This window comes from Gnatocerus cornutus, chromosome 2 (assembly GCF_029298725.1).
Source record: "Gnatocerus cornutus isolate USDA-ARS CGAHR chromosome 2, icGnaCorn1.1, whole genome shotgun sequence".
Lineage (NCBI taxonomy): Eukaryota > Metazoa > Arthropoda > Insecta > Coleoptera > Tenebrionidae > Gnatocerus > Gnatocerus cornutus.
Window position 1 is genome coordinate 8,816,511 of NC_142234.1, and position 17,066 is coordinate 8,833,576.

Sequence of the window (17,066 nt, forward strand, 5' to 3'; positions counted from 1 at the left end):
GGTATAAAAATAAAGGAAATAATAGAAAAATATTTAAAAAACATCAAAAATATGAAAACTAAAGCGTGAAAACAAAGAAGCTACTCCTATTTTGTGAACGAATAAAAGTTTCTAATCGAAGATGGAAAATAATGACATATGTTGCATTATACAATCCACTTCACTGTTATGAGCTTTATTTTCCCAATCTTAAATAATAAAAACTTGACTTGTATATTTAAGATAAACAGAACTGGAGCAAAAAAAAAAGCATAAAATATTATCAAGACTTAGATATACAGCATAAGACTATAAAAATATAATAATTTAAGAAAATATTGTTGCAAATTATAAATTTTTGCAATTCTAGCATTATGTTTAAATAACGTTATTAAATACTAAAGTCCCACTTAGAAAAGATGAAAGTCTTCTAAGAAATGTTAATCATCCCGGCGCATCCACCATTATCAACAAAACTGAACATTAAGATAAAATGATGTTTTACCAATGCAGAGAATTATAATAATCATGAAGTTGAAAATGTGCATGCGTTAGGAGCCAAATTGTCTTACGACGAACCTAGTAATTTATTACTCCTATTATGTTATTATTTCAAGAGGTTAATTTATACGAAAAGTTAATCAAGTTGTAAAAGAAAGTATTAATTATTACTCCTATTATTTTTTGATTGTCATTAATGATATACAAAATATATGCATACAAAAAAGTCTAAATATTGTTTTTGTTTTCATATAATTACACTCTCCTAAAAAAATGACCAAATACAATAACTTAATTGAAATTCAATACTTGACACTTCTGACCCAACTCCGATCTAAATCTACAAAAACACAAAAGCAATGTGCTCCCAAACTTGTTCTGTTTGTGTTATTCGTCCTTTTCTCCGAGTTTTCAGATTTAACAATATCACACTTTTCGCAAAGTGTCTTCATTCACAACCACCGTCTTATTCGCATTTCTGCAGATCAAAAACGTTTACATTTCTTGCATTTGTTAACATAAGTTACTTAATCATCAGTAGCATAGTTGTTGCTTCAAATTTGGGGGAAATGACTCCAAATGAAGTCATCTTTTCATTAGTCATCATACTGACGAGTGTTTCAGACAGCATTATGATTGCAGACTTACAGTGGGTTCTTAACTTGCAAGTAAAACATTTGAACGGTATTTCGTCTATCAATGAAAAGAGGAAAAGTTTTGGTGTGGAAAAGTTGTTCGATAAAGAATTCAAAAAAAAACTGTACGTAGATTTTTGTCAGTTTTATCTACCGTACGTAGTTTTTCTAATGACTTTTGGCTCTAAGAATATTTCTAACATAACGTGGAAGAAATGCGCAGATTTGTTGACTCTTATGGTTAATAGTTTTACGCACTTATCAATCTTTTTTTCTTGCCTCAGCTGCGTCGAGACGTATTTAATGTTCTACGAGAAATGTTATCAACAAGTCGTGAAATGTGTTCAAGAACTTCCACGGGCGAGCATTCAGAAATTGCGACGTTTTCAATTGGCCATTTTTGTGAATTTTAAAATGTTTAAAGAGATTTGTTCTGCTAGTATCACATTGTATTTCTTTTCTGGATTGGTCATAATGACTGGCAACTTATATATCGTTTTAACCAGTTTGAAAGAGAACAGATTCCTCACTGATGAAGAAATAATTCTTATTTTGAGTACGCTTGCGGGAGGTCTCGGAGCTCTCGTCTTGGTATATAAAGTACAAAAACTTTATGATGTGGTAAGTTTTTATTCCTATCTAATTTTAATAAGCGAGAATTACAATGTTTACAGAGCGCTGATGTTACTTCCTTCTTGTTTAAATACCCCATCATTAAGTTACAATCTCTTGAAGCTGCGCAGATTGAACTTCTAATCCAAACGTTAATTTTACAAAAACCGCAGCTTACAGCTTTTGATATTTTCGCCCTAAACACAAACATGCTGGCTTCGGTAATTTAAGGAATCTTAATTTTCTTAAATCCTTTAAAGCTTTCAGGAACCGTGCTAACATACGCTTTGGTGGGGTTACAATTTCACCTCCTCTGGTCATAATATCAAAATCAATTTCATTATCACGAACCACATCTATTTCCAAATAATCAACTTCGAATTATTAGCTTCAGTGTCACAAAAGCCATCAAGGATGTCAGAGAAGAACCAAAAAGTTATACCAAGTGATTGTCTGATATGCGCATTTAGACCAGTTCTTTATATCAGTCAAATTAATGTTTACCAAGCCGAGTTTTTCTGCGAACATTCAACACCTCCAGCTAGGCCTCATTTCAAACCATCACTTTTTCTAAAAATGGTTTCCATTTTTTGTAATTTTCTTCTCAGTTACGGTGCTTACCACGACCTGAGTCAGCTATCAGGAAAATTCGCGAATAGCCACGTCATTATTATTCTAGAAATAGTTCTTTGCGTTACTACTGTGTTGTACAACACAGCATTTCTATTAAAAAACCGAGTCAAACTTCAAGAGAACCACGGAATGATCGCTATCATGAAGAAGAGGCATAATTTTGGTGTCACGACCATTATATCAAAATTAGTAGCAAAAAAACTTTATAATTTATCGCTTTATTTGTCGATACTCTTCTTTTGGGAAGAGTTTATAACGTTGAGCGTGACTTTAGCGTTCGAAAATTGGGATCCAAACTTTTTGTTTAGGATTATCGTCCTCGAGATACTCGCAGTAATGACTGGTAGCCTTGGACTTAGTTCCATTCAAAGTCTATGCTTGTATGAAAGCATTTTCGAACAGTGCTACCGCGAAATAAAGATATTCTTGAACAATTTCCATCGATTACCGGACCAAAGATCTCGTCGATTATGTATCGAAAGACTCCAAAAACAGCAAAGACTCTACATGTGTCTTCGCCGCAATTACAAATTACTTGAAGAGTTTTTCCAACCTTCCACCCTTATTTTGTTTAGTTTATTTGTCTGTTTGTTGATGATCGGCTATGGGTATTACTGTATTATTTACTTCACTGGAGAAGTCGGAATGCTGAATTTTGATCTTTTCCTGCTGTTCAAATCGTTAGCTGTTTCAGCAGTCTTTGTTTGGATCTGCTTTAAAGGACAGAACATTTCGACTTTGGTTTGTAAGACTTTTAAAGTTTCTTAAGTTACCTGCTCTTTTTTGCAGAATGAAAAAATTTTGTCGTCCTTGTTTAAATGTCCTTCTAATGGAATGACTTGCGAGGAGCTTGCCCAAATCGAAATGTTAATATCCACTTTGACTTCACAAAAAATTGATTTAAAATCCACAGACATTTTGACTATTGGTACTGGATTGTTGGTGTCGGTAAGATCATAATTTTGTTGAGTTTCATGTGTTTGCGTTTTAGATTTCAGGGACGGTGGTAACTTATATTCTTGTAGCTTTACAGTTTCGTGCTGCGGCGTTAAAGTAGTTAAACAGATTTTGCAAAATTTTATTGAAACACAAATCGTGTGAAAGTGCAAAATATTTGTAAATAGTCTTGTGTTGTTGTTGTATTGTGAGAAAATATATTTCGTCTGCACTCTTAACAATTAATTCCTAACCAATCCTCGAAATTGTAGTGCCACCAACGAGTACGTGACCATAGTCCCAAAAACCTGAAAGCCTAAATGCAGTATGATTTTCCCTGTTGTTCGTCTTACCGATGCCAAAAGTTCTGTTCCAACTGTGAGGATATCTGATGCTTTGAGATCAGGTTTTTGCAACGTCATAGTCTCAAGAATCATCTGAATTTGGACAACTTCTATTGGGTTTAATTTAGTTGTTGAACATCTAAATAAAGTTGATAATGTCTTTTCATTCTAAAAACGAAAATGTAGGTAATTCTTCTGATGGTGTTGTTGGTCTTACCATGATAACAATACGTTGAGCTTTGTAACAAAACAAACAGAAAACGAACACTAACGCACTAGATTTTCTAATAACATAAAAATCAAAAGATTGTAAATCAATATCTTGCTGTACGTACAAAACTCCGACGAAACAGTATGTTATGATCAGTAAACAAATCTTCAATGTGTATATTATAAGGCCATATGAATGGATATGTTCTTCGTTTATTTTAAAATTTCTCCTCAAACTCATGTAGAATCGATGGATTTTCTGAAGTTTTTCTATTAACCTTGTTTTATTCAAGCCTTTTTTTTCTCTATTTGAATCAATTGATTTTATACAGTTATGTAATTCCGTGTAACACTTTTCGAACAAACTGTAGTACAGATCCAGAAACTGCAAGACGTATATTCCTACGGAGGCATTACAAAAAATTGCAATTTCAATAGCCAGCATTCGAACAACAAATTTTAAATGAAATTCTTCTAAGAAGAGTATTTGCAAAAAAGTAATTATTTCCTCGCATGTCAATAAGACAACAAGGAGCAACAAATTATCGTAGATTTTTCTTGCTGAAGATGCACTTATAATTTGGTTGACTCCAAAACATGACTTCCTTGCAATTAGAGTAATTAAACCGTGTGCTTCTTTGATTTTAATGTGATTGCTGAATATACACATTACGTTAAATACTATTGTAGACAAATAGACAATTGACTCGACAATAAGAACTAAATGTTTAACCCGGAGATCACTTCCAATTTGGCTGAAGTGTGTGACGATGGCAAGTAGCAATAAAGCATTTAATAAGACGTTAAAGATTTTCAAACTTCGTAAAGGAGTAAAGTGCGGTTTTAATGGAGGAATTGAGTGTTGACAGGAAAAACGTGCAAGACAAATGTTCAACTTGTTCAAAATAAGAGAAGGTCGAAGCGTGCAAATTGTGCAATCTGCTGGTATCAGTTTCTTATGGAATTTATTTGAGGGGAACATGGTTGGAGTAGCAATGATAGATTCGATTGAAAAATTATTGAAATTACGGAGTTTCATCAGAAATACATTAGGATTTTGTAAAATAAACATGGTCACTATACATTACACTCTGTTGATTTAAATAGAATTAGATTGAGAGATTGAGAATAAAATGAGACCGATAATAATAATTATAAAAATAAATTTTTATTTTGTCACAAAATTTTTAAAGCAAATATAATATAATAAATTATTTTATGTCTAATTAGGCCAAAACAATACGAGAGAAAAAAACACAAGAGCGTTAGCTCGAGTTGTTTACCTTTTTTTGAATGTTTCCAGCCAATAACACATAAATGTGTAATACAAAGTTTTGTACACAATAATGCATACAAATTTGATTGGTTGATAAATGATTTGAACCCTAGTCTTGTCATATATTTTTTTTGTAATTTAAAAATGTTAAGATAAATTACAAGAGTTCAAATATTATTTGTGAAGGCATTTTAAATAAATCATTTTTAGGTCCAGCAAAAAATTATCAAAATGCAGATACTGTGTTTTTGCTTGGGGCAGCCTATTTGTCTGTTGTAGTTATAAATAAATAGTCAATGGGTAGGTCGTGAAACGGCTTTAGCTATTTTGTTTTATAAGTATTCATAATAGTTGTACATATTAATATAAATTCGTTTTTTTCTAATAACATTTGTGTAGTTCTTATCATCTTGCTATCGTGTCGCATTCTGCAGTGAAGTAAAAAAAATATGAAGAGTAATTAAATTTAAAAATGCGCCCCTAAACTATATGAAACCAATTATACACTAAACGATAATTTTAATTTCTTCTTTACCGACTTGTCAAATGTTGACAACTGTTTTCCGAGAAAGCAGAAAGATCTCCGCCTTTGTCTATCTTATTGTGACGTCTGATTTTCGTTCTCTTTCTAAAAATGGTGAACGAACGTTTACACTAGTTGGAGCAGCAAGTTTGTGTAATCTTTTTTTTCGCAAAATTAACCCACAAATGCCGGTTATTTAAAGTGTCGGTTTGTAGCATCGAAATCCGTAGGACTTGAAATCATAAAATGTCGACAGAGAACAACATCGAATCCGAATACCAGAATCTGAATCTGAAAAACGAATGGTCGGCACTTTTTCAGGTATTTCCCGTTCTCATTGTCTTTTTCCAGGTTCTATCCGGTTGAATTAAGGCAACTGCCGTTGTGTTTTGTTGTGTGTGGACGCCGCGTCCACGAATCTTAAGAATTTCCCAGTCGTGAGTCATAAGACTTCACGGCTAAATGACCGACAATTAAACAATTAACTGACTTTTTTTTCTTCAGAAAATCCGTTCCGAGAGTGCCAAGAATGGGAGCTCGTGCACAGAAGCCCTCAAGCCCCAGAACAAGAACCTGAACAGATACAGAGATGTGAGCCCTTATGATCACAGTCGGATTGTTTTATCAAGAGGAAACACCGACTATATCAATGCGAACCTTATCAAAATCAACAAAGCTAACAGAAGGTATATTCTTACTCAGGGCCCCCTTATCAACACCGTGAGTCACTTCTGGCTCATGATATGGGAACAACAGAGCAAAGCAGTGTTGATGCTCAACAAACTTGTGGAAAAGAAACAAGAAAAGTGTTTTCAATACTGGCCCTCCAAAGTTGGACCCGATCATATGATGCAATTCACCGACGTGGGACTCACGTTGGAATATATGGAAGTCCAAGACCATTCTTATTATTTACAAAGAGTGTTGAGATTGACAGATGAAAAGACGCAAGAATCGAGGGATATTTTGCAATTTCATTATACAACGTGGCCTGATTTTGGAGTGCCAAGTTCACCGACTGCGTTTTTAGAGTTCCTGAGAAAGGTTAGGGATGCTGGGGTTTTGGAAGAAACGTTTGGACCAGCGGTGGTACATTGTTCGGCGGGGATCGGCAGATCAGGCACCTTCTGTTTAGTGGATTCATGTTTAGTTCTTGTAAGTAGGAAACCTCAATATACTTTGTATAATAGAACGATTGTCATGATGGAGTTCTAAGAAATGGCGATAAGTTCAGCAGGAAATGTGGAGCACGTGTTTTCTGCTGAAACGACAAAGATTGTTATTTAACGTGCGAATATAATCTGAAATTTGATAAAAATCATTTTTAACACTTCACATTTCTAAGCAAATTTTATACTTGCAGATAACATCATTGATAAAGGTGTAATTCTCCCAGCAGAGATCAAAAGAGAACGAAAAAAAAATGCCGCGCTATTTCTGTAGATTGCTAAATTATGTAGTACATGCTTGGAAGTGGAAAATGCTAATTTTATTTTGTTTAAACGATTGACGTATATTACTGAGTAGATTCATGTTTAGGAACCTCGTTTACTTTTTTTCAGATTGAAAAATTTGGCCTAAATTCTGTAGATGTTAAAGAAATTTTATACGAAATGCGCCGTTACAGGATGGGCCTTATCCAAACCCCCGAACAACTGAGATTTTCCTATCAAGCAATCATAGAAGGTGCAAAACAACTACTCAATCCAAATGCAAATTCAACATCAATGGTAAGTTATTTCCCGTCGTTTTCCCTCCTTCATCCACCCTTTCCAGGAACCCTCAAAACCCTCTCCTTCCAAACCTTATAACCACTGAGAATCTTACAAGACATTTTGTTACTGCAGGAAAACCTTAATCACGTAACACCTGAAATCGTAAATAACGAATCTGGAGACACCGTAGCGGTTTCGAGTTCTGAAGATTCGGAAGACGATGATGGACCTCCACCTCTCCCCCCTCCCAGATTAGACAGTCTGAAAAAACAGAATGGCACGCCACTGGATAGACCGCTCCCCAACATCCCCGGCAGTGTTTCTTTGCATGATATGTGCTACGATGGCGACGGAGATGATGTGAGTTTGCATGAAAAATGGTGGTTTTTACTCAAATTGATTTTGCCACTTTGAAAACGATGCTTTTGACACCTTTGACAAATCTTTCTTTTGTCACCTCCGAAGAAAACATCGCGTTTCTCCCGGTTGGCCACAGAGAGCGTGTCTCTCTGTCTCAATGTGATTTCTGATTTTTTTTCAGTACATTCCAAGTGGTCCTCTACCCGTGGTCCCCGGCGACGAAGAAGAATCCAGCGAGGATGAACTGGAGGATCTGTTGAGTTCGAATTCCGAAACGTTGAGTAACTCGGAAAGGTGCTTTGGTTGCTCGTTTAGTGTTCTCTGGTTAATTTGTTTTTTTTTTCAGTTTATCGGCGTCCGAATTGAGGCATCGTAAGCGTGTCGAACAAAAAGAGAAACTGGAAGCCCAAGTGAGGGACATGAAACGACGGCAACAAGCCAACGAGCAATGGACACAACTGAAGAGGTCTCTATACAAACCTTTATTAATAGCGGGCACTGTCATTTTGGGAGGGGGCCTCATTGCGTATCTTTATTTCAAAGACTAGAAAATTAAAAAAAAAGAGAAATACATTTGTGTTATCGATGGTGAGAGCTGTTTTGGACTAGTTACGAAACACGTATCCAAGTAAACGTTATAGTTTTTAAATTTTATGTATATTCACAAATGTTTTTGGTAGCACTGATAAACTTTATTTAATGTAACAAGAGACGATGCTTTGAGATGTACAGGGTGAGTCAATCGGGAGGAGTCATCTGTCATTTAACTTTGCATATATTAAAACTGTTTTAGGGGATGCCTTATGGGTGCTTTAAAGCTAGATTTTGTCCATTTCACCCTGTATAATGCGTCGGACAATACTTTTTTTAACTATAATTTCTATGTGTTGCAACTGGCGTTACGTAAAGAAATGCATTAGTGTTGGAAAAACTGATACTACCAAAATATAACTTACAAGCAATCATGAGATATCCCTTAAAACTTTTTTGGTTGTGCAGAAATAAAAGTGAGGGGTGACTCCTCTCGTTTGACTCATTGTGTATATCGTAAAAGTTTCTGGATTACATATCAAAATATTGTCTATTTTTATGTTTTAAGCATGTATCCCAATTTTGTATTTATTTACATAAAAAGAACTCATTAGCCACTCATGTTGTTGGAAGTAAATATTTTTAATGTTACCACATCATGATGTGATTTCTTTCTAGCTTCTTCATGAGGATCATTACATCACAAGACGGTTTGTACTAATTTATTGCCAAATTAACATTAAAAATCATTTAGCAACAACACTGAAACGATTTATGCCAAAGTTGTGTATTTCCAAACATGAATCGTTTCCGATTCGCCCTCCATTACACATTTTCAGTATCTTATTCGCATTTCATTTATTCATGTGTAAGTAGGTTAATGTAACGAATGTAGGAACTATTACATGTAGAGGGAACGAGTGGGTAAGACAAAGACTGAGAGATTGCCACCGCTTTTTCTTTGACATTCTGGTGGTAGTCCTAACATGTTGAGCTGGCTCCGCATCCGTCGGTTTTATATGTGCGCATATAAGACTCAGCTGTGATGGTTAACACAAGTTTTATTTCATGTATGCGCAGCGCGAAACTTTTGTATGCCATCATGTAGGTACGTCTCTTCTTTTAATCAAATTACAGGGTGCTTGTCGAGGGAAACTGAAATGCACGATGCATTTTTTATAAAAATTTTCTATCAGAGAATGAACAAAATTTTCTAAGAATTTTGTACTTTATTTACATTCCTTTTAAGTGCCTACAACGCTGTTAACTACGTCGACAATATGTGTTGTTATTATGATTTACTAGAATGTGACAATCGGTTTCAAGTTTGTTTATATCTGGACCGCCGATTATTTGTGATTAATTAATATTTTCTCAAGAGTTTTTATGGATATTCAATAAACATTATGAAAAATTTAAACAGATTGTTTAATATACCTGAGTTTTTCTTTCAGGCCTAAAACTTCACTCCAAGACTGACATTTGAACTTTTTCTGGAGAAGACTGGACTTTGATACATTCAGATTAGTCGAAGATAAGTTCTGCGGTCTTACTTTTTAGTAAAACTAGTCAAAATTCTCTAGGTATGTCGCATGTATCACTTAAGTAACTTTACTGTTTATTCCGTCGAGGTGTCAATTTTGCGTCCACCCGCAAACTTGCCATCCCATGAATTGTGTATAACTTAGAGCCTTTTGTACCCGATGTGCAATGATATAATCTCAAAAAATAGTTAGTGTAATTCTTTTTTATAAAACATATGAACGAAAAAATGTCAATCTAAATTTGTCATAATATTGTACTTTTGTGTAATGAAATTATTCTCTTTATACTTGATTGTATCAGCCACGACATTAGTACAAAGTTTCCCTAGTGCCGGAACAAGTTTTTACGCGAATCCTCGTCAGGGATACAGAGGAATGGCCTTCCCGCAATCAAAAGATAGTGTAAGAAATTTGTAAGCAATAAATGCCGTTTTTAATAAAGCCTTATTCATTATAAAGCTCACACCGTTAAGTGTTAAGGACATCAGACACGTCCTAACTAAAGTTCTTCACGAAGTGACAACTCCATTAAAGGATGTAAAACGGGACACCAGAAAGAGAATGCCTCACCGATACCCAATAAAGTTGCCAAGATCTAAACCATCTTCAAACAAAATTCATGGACACGTTAAAACCCGTTGGGAGAGATGGACGGATTGGTCTTCCTGCAGTGTAAGCTGCGGTAAAGGAAGGCAAATTCGTTGGAGACATTGCTTGGGCGAGTGTGCTGGCGTTGAAACCGAAATGGGAGAGAAGATCTGCCAATTACCCGCTTGCGGGGGCAAACTCTTTGGACTAATTAAACTATGAAAGTAATGATAAGATTGACAATAAAATTTGAATTTTCCGCCAAGTTTGGTAATTTTATCTTTTCCCCTAAAGTGATAAAAGTCGCCAACGTTACATGACAGTAAACATGGCATCAGCCACGGTAAATTTAAATAAATAAACTAAGAAATGACTTAATTTAATTCTGTTTTAGTTGCCTCTTCTTGAGGATGACACTATCGCTTTTGGAGATGAAGACCTAGACACGGGCGACGCTAAAGGAGCCCTAAAGTAACGCCCCAAATAAGGGTACAATAAATCATTCAAATTTCCTTTGCAGGCACCCGTATGTTACATTTTTCCATTTGGCCTTTAGAGGGGCGTCTATCGTAACCTATATGTTGTGTGGGTGGTTCAGTGATAGCTTCATAACAAGTTTTGTGATAGTAGTCTTGTTACTCTCGATGGACTTTTGGACAGTTAAAAACATTACTGGTCGTCTTATGGTGGGGCTGCGATGGTGGAACTACGTCGACGACGACGGGAAGTCCCATTGGGTCTACGAATCGCGAAAGGTTGATTTTTGTTGCTTGTTTTTGTCTCGCTTTTTGGTTTTGTTTACTTATTCAACATTTGGCCCTTTTTAGGGACCATCACAGAACCGAATTAACGAAAGAGAAGCGAGAATTTTCTGGACGGCACTCATTCTTACGCCCTTGTTGTGGGGGGTTTTCTTTGTAATTGCGCTATTTGGGTTGAAGATAAAGTGGATGGTAATGACAGAAATTTTTAAATCTTTTCAATGTCCATTTTTATCTTTCAGTTGCTTGTCCTCATAGCTCTGATATTAAACGGAGCTAACTTATATGGGTATTTCAAGTGCAAAGTCGGAGCTTCAGAAAGTATTAGTTCAGTTACGACCGATTTCTTGAGGAAGCAGGTCTTGCAAAATGCCGTTTCATTGGTGACGCGCGACACGTCGACAGCACCTCAAGCAAATCCCATGAGTCAACCCTCCAACGTCGTCTGATTAGGTTAATTTATTAATTTGTAAATAATTCCATGTTTGTGATAATTAATTTTAATTTAAATTACATTTTGATTAAAATCAAGTTTTTATTTGGATATTAAAAAAAACACACAACTGTGAAAAAAAAGATGCTCTAGGTGAGGCTCGAACTCACAACCCCGGCATTGCTCACGACTACTGTCTTATAAGTACCGTGCGCTAACCAATTGCGCCACTAGAGCTATGGTGGAACCGCGTGAAATAGGCAGTAATAAAGACGACCGTATTTTAATAAATTAATCATATTTTATTTTTCACCCAAAATGTCCCCAGGCACTTATTATGAGAATTTGTAACATTTGTGGCGATAATTACTCATTTTTCTTTAATATCAAATAACTTTTCATAATTGTTTGACAACAGAGGTTATGATTTTGGCGCTAAATTCAAACCGTGATTAAAACACCAGCTCGCTTAACAACATTTATTACAAGATGGAATTTGTACAATAATTTCAAAACAGAAGCTAAATATTCATATCACAGGTTAAATTTTAAGTGCAATATACTTTTACCAAGATAAAACAGCAACTATCAGCACCCACTAACTGATAAATAAAAATCCCGTATCACAAAACACAATAACTATCATCTAGTCATAAAAATTCTTATAAAAGCAACTTTATACTGTACAAGCGGAATAAATTACGTAGCCTATAAATTTTGCTTCTGCTGTCTTAACAACTCATCAATCTGACTTTTGTACATCTCTTTCACATCCTGAAGGTCTAATTTCAATTCTTCGTTTTCCTCCACTTTTTCCCCAAATAGTTGACAAAGAGTATCGTACTGTCGTTGCAAGTCCCCTTGTTGTTCCTTAAGAGTATCATAATTTCGAGTTTTGGCCTCAAGATCTTCAACTCTTGTTAAAAGAGATGATATTTCTTGGTTTAGTAACGACCGCTCTTGCTCGCGTCTATTTAGTTCCCACTGAAGCTGTTGCACTTCCCCGTCGCGTTGTTTTAAGTTGGTTTGAAGCATTTGCATTTCAAACATATTGGTGTAGCGTGGGGCTTGACCCATGTCGAGGGGTTCATCCTAATGAAACATCCGTGAAAGATAATACATAACAAAGAAAAAACGACTCACTTGAGACCAGAAGGAACTACCAAGGGATTCCGCCAGTGAAGCTTTTCCGAGACTCAAAGTTGGGGAATTACTACCAGTGTGAGGAGAATTCCGCCCCAAACTGGGTGGCTCTTGAATCGTGCTTTTCTTTCTTTCCATTTCATTGGTTGATTTCTCGAGCGTGAGTGCTTCTTGAAGATGTGAAGCATCTCTAGTTAGTTCTTCCACTCTGTTTTTTTCTACTTTTAATTTTTCGCGCAGGTCTTCAACATCCCTGTGGTAACAAAATGAAAACAACGTCACGGTGAATAAATAAATTACCTTCTTAAGTCTTGCTCTGCGATTTGCTTCTCTGTTTTGTGTTGTTCCAATTGCATTTTCGTCATCTCGTTCTGGTGCCTTAAGGAACTGATTTGCGATTCTAGATCCGCAAGTTTCGCCCGCAAGCCGACTGCATCATCCTTGACTACTCTTTCGGTGTTCTGCGACGCTTGTAACCTACTCTGCAAGTCATCTAGAAAACGGAACATGTCATTTTACTTCTTTTATAGCACAAAAACGTACTGATTTTAAGTGACAATTCTTGCTCTATCTTCTCAAAATTCGCGACTTTGATTGTATGCGTTGCTTGAAGAGACTCTAACTGCCTCACCAACGGTTTACTGACTTCCATAATTGACTGTGATAATTCTTCATTTCGTGCTTCGGCGTCTTCAAGACGCCGCAAAAGATCGTTGTTTTCTTTTCGGAAAGACTGTTCTTTTTTTGCGTAGTCCAAGTCTAGTTGTCGCATTTTGGCTCGTAACTCCTCGAGTTCGCTTATAATCTGTAACAGAACAGTAAAAACCTAGGAAAAGTGGTAATTCAAAGTATTACGGCAGCGTTCTGCGACTCCGTTTGTCGCTTTTCATTCTCCAAACTCTCGAGTTTATGTTCGCGAGCGATAAGTTCGGAACTGGTTTTGTTTTTGTCGACAAGTTCCTTTTTGGCAGCGTCCAGTGACTTCTTGGCCGTTTCATATTTTTGAGTAAGGTCGTCGAGTTGACTTTGGAGTTTCGCCACTTCACTGTCGAGTTTCTTGTTTTTGGCTGTTAGTTGGTGGACTGCTTCAATTTGGGATCTTTCGACTTCTTCTTTCGCTGTTAGGGAGCGTTTCAAGCGGTCGGTTTCTGACGACAAGTCCTCGATTGTCTCTCTGAAAGAGGGATAAACTTTGAGGGAAGGCTATTTTTTAAGGCCTTCGAGTATGTAAGCTTGAAAAACGGAATATTTGTCTTTATTTAAACTTGCTAAGACTCACCTTACCACAACTCCAATATTCTTTTTCATTTTATAAAAAACAATCAAGACACGGTTTTTGTCTACTAACTCACTATCTCTTGACAGATGTCATTTAATTACTGTTTACGATTGAAAAAATGTTAGAATAACTACACAATAAAAACTATTTGCACAATAAAATAAAGCCACAAAATTATGATCTAAAAAAAACAAAAACAAAAGAACTCACTTCAAATGCTTAATGGTCGATTCGTTCTCCTTCTCCTTCGCCCTCAACTTCTTGATTATATTGGAATGCTGTAACTGTTGCTTAGATAACTTCTCGCCTTCTTCTCTCAACTCTTTTATCGTTTCATCTTTTTCGTTCATCATCGTTTCCAAATCGCCCTTACTCAATCTAGTGGCAGCCTCCTGCTTGCTCTGCTCCAGCTGCTTCCGCAGCGTGTCTTTATCCCTAATCGCTTGTTGGAACTTCTTTTCTAAAGCAGACAACCTCTGCGTATACTCTTCCGTGACTTGCGACAAATCCACCGACTCCAGCTGTTTCGTGAGCATGGTATCCAACTGGTGCATTAAATCCGTGTTCAATTCTTGCAACTCTGCGTTCCTCCGGTTTATGTCTATTAATTTCGATTCTCTCGATTCTAATATGTCCGTCATTTCTGATATTCTTTTAATGAGTCTATCAACTTCGGAGGAGTGGGAGTCGTCACTAATACTTGAAGCTTCGGAAAGTTCTCTTGTATGACCTTTTGCTTTTTTCATAGTCATTTTGCAGAGTAAATCTTTCGTTTCGGATTTCGTTTTGATGCAAGTTTGTTTCGCCGGACTTTGGCGACTCTGAGTACTGCTGGAGTCACCGTTGGGACTCGAAATAATTTCAATATCTGACGATGTGGTTGTTTCTAATTCATCACCGGAAGTGTGTCCTGATGTGTGATCGGAGCCGATTTTCACTAAATCTGAGCGACTCTCTGAACTTACCGGCGAGTTTTCTCGAGGTGGCATGTCCAACTGACTGATGGAGATGTTTTCCAACACTACGTTCCCTTGCTTTGAATCTATCATACTCTGGGAAAGATCCATAAAATGGCTAGTTTTCTGTTCACTACATTCCGGAGTCTTCTCAGTCATAGCGTCAGCAATTAAACTCTTCAAATACACCGAATTCATCCCGGTCTCAGTAATACTGGTGTCGCTGCTACTGTCCATTCCTCCATCCTTCGCGATTACGGTGCGATCGGACTGTGAGCCTTCATCGCATGATTCTGTTTGACCTTCTTCTTGAGGAATGTCGATAATGTTCGTGTTTTTCAGAAGGTTGGACAAATCCTGCCTGCTACTTTGAGGCTGAGTGTCGATTAAAACTTGATTGACTTGAGTGAGGGGTAGATGCATGCCGCTTCTACTGGGGGCACGCGTGATGGCATCTGTGAAGCTGTGGTTCTTTTCAGGGCTGAGGGAAAGGTCACTTTCCGTCATAGTGGTGTTATAAGTATCTTTTAACATTTTCTGAGGTTTGAGATGAAGAAAAGCTTGGTCGAGAACTGTGGCGGAAGTGCTTTCTGAGATTGACGTGTATGACATTGTGTCTTCAGCGACGCTTTCTTCTTGGTCTTCGGGGATGACTTCCACGCTATCAGGGGTGTTTTTTTCCACATAAGGACTGGAAAACAAAATAACATTATTTTGAAGCGTCTCTAGAAAATTGTTACCTAGCTTCTTCTTCAACAAGCGGTGATTCCAGCGGCGACGCAAACTCATCTTGATTTCTGCTGTCTATACTGTCAAAACCAATAATTTCAACAGAACTAGGACTAGTTAAACTTTGAGACAGCACTTCTACAGACTCTGAAGTGTGTTTAGCTACTGCTGAACTAGAAGTAGATATACTCTGTTCCCCTGAAAATAGTTCAGACTCTGGACTAGTAGTGCACTCAGTACTGCAAGTTATTAACTCCACACTCTCAGAACTGTTTTTACCACTTTCACTACTGATTACAGAAAGGCGATTAACAAACGAACTGGATGGTTTTTCCCGCCTCTTGACAACTATTTCCCCACTTGGAGGACTTTCAGGAGACTCTAACTGCAGCTCAATTTTTCCTAGAGTATTGTTCCCTTCATTAGTAACTGTCTCCTCATCAGTTTCAATGGACGACAGCCTCGAGTAGTAACTATCCCCATCATCGCTCTGCTGTACCACTAACTTACTTCTGCTAAAATGCTCACTGCCAGTATCCATAGAATCATCTAAACTGTCAATAGAAGGACTCTTAGGGTTGTCTTTATTACTATCAAAGAACGATCCTGTAAAAGACCCCCACAAACTCGACTGCATCTTTGCTTGCCTGGTGCTCTCATCATCTTTCTTTGATTCTTTTATATGACCTGATTGTGTGATGCCCCATGTCCCAAAAAAGTCGTCCGAATTAGTGTCAATGGGTGTATTTGCAGGAACTGGATTAATTTCGTCATCTTTTATATCTAAAGCTTTATCAATGGTCCTTTGGGCTTCACGTAATGCGGATTTTGCTATGTTGGCAAAGCCTGACGCATCAAACCAACTCATGATTACATTATTAGGTTAACATGAAATTTTGGAATTCACTTTAAAGGCGATAGTTTCGAAAAATTATATTAGAAAGGCTTCGTTGACTGAAATTACTTCGTTTAAGGGCATTGTTTTCAATTTTTGACAGTTATGGCATGTTGACGTCTCACGATGACATTTGACACTTATGACAGGAGACTGCGGGTGGAAGTTGGAGGGTACCGTCAAATGGGGTGATACGATGTGCACCGTAAAACGAAAAAAAAAAAAATCTGGTTTGTGGGAGAAATAAAAACGATAATTTAATAAGTATATTATATATTATGATAAAAGAAATCAGAAAAAGTAATAAACATGGTCGTACAAACACTACAAAGTTTGTCATTCTTTTGGCGTGGTATTCAAGAATGGAAAGTGTCCTCATGAAACATTTATTACAATTTCTAAATAAAAATCAAACTTATAAAACAAAATAACACCCTAGATAAGCAATTAAAACACACTACATCTAAAAATCAATTTATACCT

At 36.6% G+C, this 17,066-nt stretch overlaps 6 protein-coding genes and 1 non-coding gene across 9 annotated transcripts; 4 read left to right on the top strand and 3 right to left on the bottom strand.

The window, feature by feature from the left end:
- Positions 1 to 802: 802 nt before the first annotated feature.
- Positions 803 to 3,542, top strand: LOC148178684 (uncharacterized; the record flags this gene model as incomplete). The annotated part of the gene is made up of 5 exons (XM_088029454.1): positions 803 to 836; positions 2,149 to 3,101; positions 3,150 to 3,308; positions 3,352 to 3,413; positions 3,485 to 3,542. Coding segments are annotated over 5 exons (1,266 nt in total), but the record flags the coding sequence as incomplete, so codon positions are not given.
- On the bottom strand, positions 3,539 to 4,922 carry LOC148178685 (uncharacterized). Its single transcript, XM_088029455.1, has 3 exons — positions 3,858 to 4,922; positions 3,650 to 3,808; positions 3,539 to 3,604 (listed from the first exon to the last, which is right to left on the bottom strand). The coding sequence occupies exons 1-3, from the start codon at positions 4,920 to 4,922 to the stop codon at positions 3,539 to 3,541; spliced, it is 1,290 nt and encodes a 429-aa protein (XP_087885581.1).
- Positions 4,923 to 5,712: 790 nt separating this feature from the next.
- On the top strand, positions 5,713 to 9,979 carry Ptp61F (Protein tyrosine phosphatase 61F). 2 transcript variants are annotated; one of them, XM_088029291.1, is made up of 7 exons: positions 5,713 to 5,970; positions 6,154 to 6,804; positions 7,212 to 7,379; positions 7,497 to 7,724; positions 7,906 to 8,018; positions 8,071 to 8,190; positions 9,710 to 9,979. In XM_088029291.1, exons 1-7 carry the CDS (start codon positions 5,896 to 5,898, stop codon positions 9,732 to 9,734), a joined length of 1,380 nt encoding a protein of 459 aa, XP_087885417.1. In that variant the 5' UTR covers positions 5,713 to 5,895; the 3' UTR covers positions 9,735 to 9,979. The 2 variants fall into 2 exon arrangements, with proteins under 2 accessions (XP_087885417.1, XP_087885416.1); XM_088029290.1 differs by lacking the exon at positions 9,710 to 9,979 and having other exon boundaries at positions 5,714 to 5,970; positions 8,071 to 9,675.
- An 87-nt stretch (positions 9,980 to 10,066) lies between these two features.
- Positions 10,067 to 10,609, top strand: LOC148178687 (uncharacterized). The gene is made up of 2 exons (XM_088029294.1): positions 10,067 to 10,201; positions 10,259 to 10,609. The coding sequence occupies exons 1-2, from the start codon at positions 10,067 to 10,069 to the stop codon at positions 10,607 to 10,609; spliced, it is 486 nt and encodes a 161-aa protein (XP_087885420.1).
- A 27-nt stretch (positions 10,610 to 10,636) lies between these two features.
- On the top strand, positions 10,637 to 11,679 carry LOC148178688 (putative Golgi apparatus membrane protein-like protein CG5021). 2 transcript variants are annotated; one of them, XM_088029292.1, is made up of 5 exons: positions 10,637 to 10,730; positions 10,782 to 10,858; positions 10,908 to 11,142; positions 11,215 to 11,340; positions 11,391 to 11,679. In XM_088029292.1, the coding sequence occupies exons 1-5, from the start codon at positions 10,704 to 10,706 to the stop codon at positions 11,595 to 11,597; spliced, it is 672 nt and encodes a 223-aa protein (XP_087885418.1). In that variant the 5' UTR covers positions 10,637 to 10,703; the 3' UTR covers positions 11,598 to 11,679. The 2 variants fall into 2 exon arrangements, with proteins under 2 accessions (XP_087885418.1, XP_087885419.1); XM_088029293.1 differs by having other exon boundaries at positions 11,227 to 11,340.
- A 47-nt stretch (positions 11,680 to 11,726) lies between these two features.
- Positions 11,727 to 11,818, bottom strand: TRNAI-UAU (transfer RNA isoleucine (anticodon UAU)). The gene is given in 2 exon segments: positions 11,727 to 11,762; positions 11,781 to 11,818. It is a non-coding gene; the product is annotated as a tRNA-Ile (tRNA).
- A 228-nt stretch (positions 11,819 to 12,046) lies between these two features.
- Positions 12,047 to 16,721, bottom strand: Tmf (TATA element modulatory factor). Its single transcript, XM_088030126.1, has 7 exons — positions 15,700 to 16,721; positions 14,214 to 15,650; positions 13,580 to 13,898; positions 13,268 to 13,529; positions 13,025 to 13,217; positions 12,725 to 12,977; positions 12,047 to 12,673 (listed from the first exon to the last, which is right to left on the bottom strand). The coding sequence occupies exons 1-7, from the start codon at positions 16,554 to 16,556 to the stop codon at positions 12,290 to 12,292; spliced, it is 3,705 nt and encodes a 1,234-aa protein (XP_087886252.1). The 5' UTR covers positions 16,557 to 16,721; the 3' UTR covers positions 12,047 to 12,289.
- Positions 16,722 to 17,066: the final 345 nt, after the last annotated feature.

Coding starts and splice junctions, on each gene's coding strand:
- LOC148178688 (XM_088029292.1), top strand. CDS start 10,704: ATGACAGTAAACATGGCATCAGCCACG. Junction 10,731..10,781: donor TAAACATGGCATCAGCCACG/GTAAATTTAAAT, acceptor ATTCTGTTTTAG/TTGCCTCTTCTTGAGGATGA. Junction 11,143..11,214: donor GGGTCTACGAATCGCGAAAG/GTTGATTTTTGT, acceptor GGCCCTTTTTAG/GGACCATCACAGAACCGAAT.
- Ptp61F (XM_088029290.1), top strand. CDS start 5,896: ATGTCGACAGAGAACAACATCGAATCCGAATACCAGAATCTGAATCTG. Junction 7,380..7,496: donor ATGCAAATTCAACATCAATG/GTAAGTTATTTC, acceptor TTGTTACTGCAG/GAAAACCTTAATCACGTAAC. Junction 8,019..8,070: donor ACGTTGAGTAACTCGGAAAG/GTGCTTTGGTTG, acceptor TTTTTTTTTCAG/TTTATCGGCGTCCGAATTGA.
- Tmf (XM_088030126.1), bottom strand. CDS start 16,556: ATGAGTTGGTTTGATGCGTCAGGCTTTGCCAACATAGCAAAATCCGCA. Junction 12,978..13,024: donor GCAGAGCAAGACTTAAGAAG/GTAATTTATTTA, acceptor TTGTTACCACAG/GGATGTTGAAGACCTGCGCG. Junction 12,674..12,724: donor GTAGTTCCTTCTGGTCTCAA/GTGAGTCGTTTT, acceptor ATGTTTCATTAG/GATGAACCCCTCGACATGGG.
- LOC148178687 (XM_088029294.1), top strand. CDS start 10,067: ATGAAATTATTCTCTTTATACTTGATTGTATCAGCCACGACATTAGTA. Junction 10,202..10,258: donor TCCCGCAATCAAAAGATAGT/GTAAGAAATTTG, acceptor TTCATTATAAAG/CTCACACCGTTAAGTGTTAA.
- LOC148178685 (XM_088029455.1), bottom strand. CDS start 4,922: ATGTTTATTTTACAAAATCCTAATGTATTTCTGATGAAACTCCGTAAT. Junction 3,809..3,857: donor CTCAACGTATTGTTATCATG/GTAAGACCAACA, acceptor TTTCGTTTTTAG/AATGAAAAGACATTATCAAC. Junction 3,605..3,649: donor GAACAGAACTTTTGGCATCG/GTAAGACGAACA, acceptor TTAGGCTTTCAG/GTTTTTGGGACTATGGTCAC.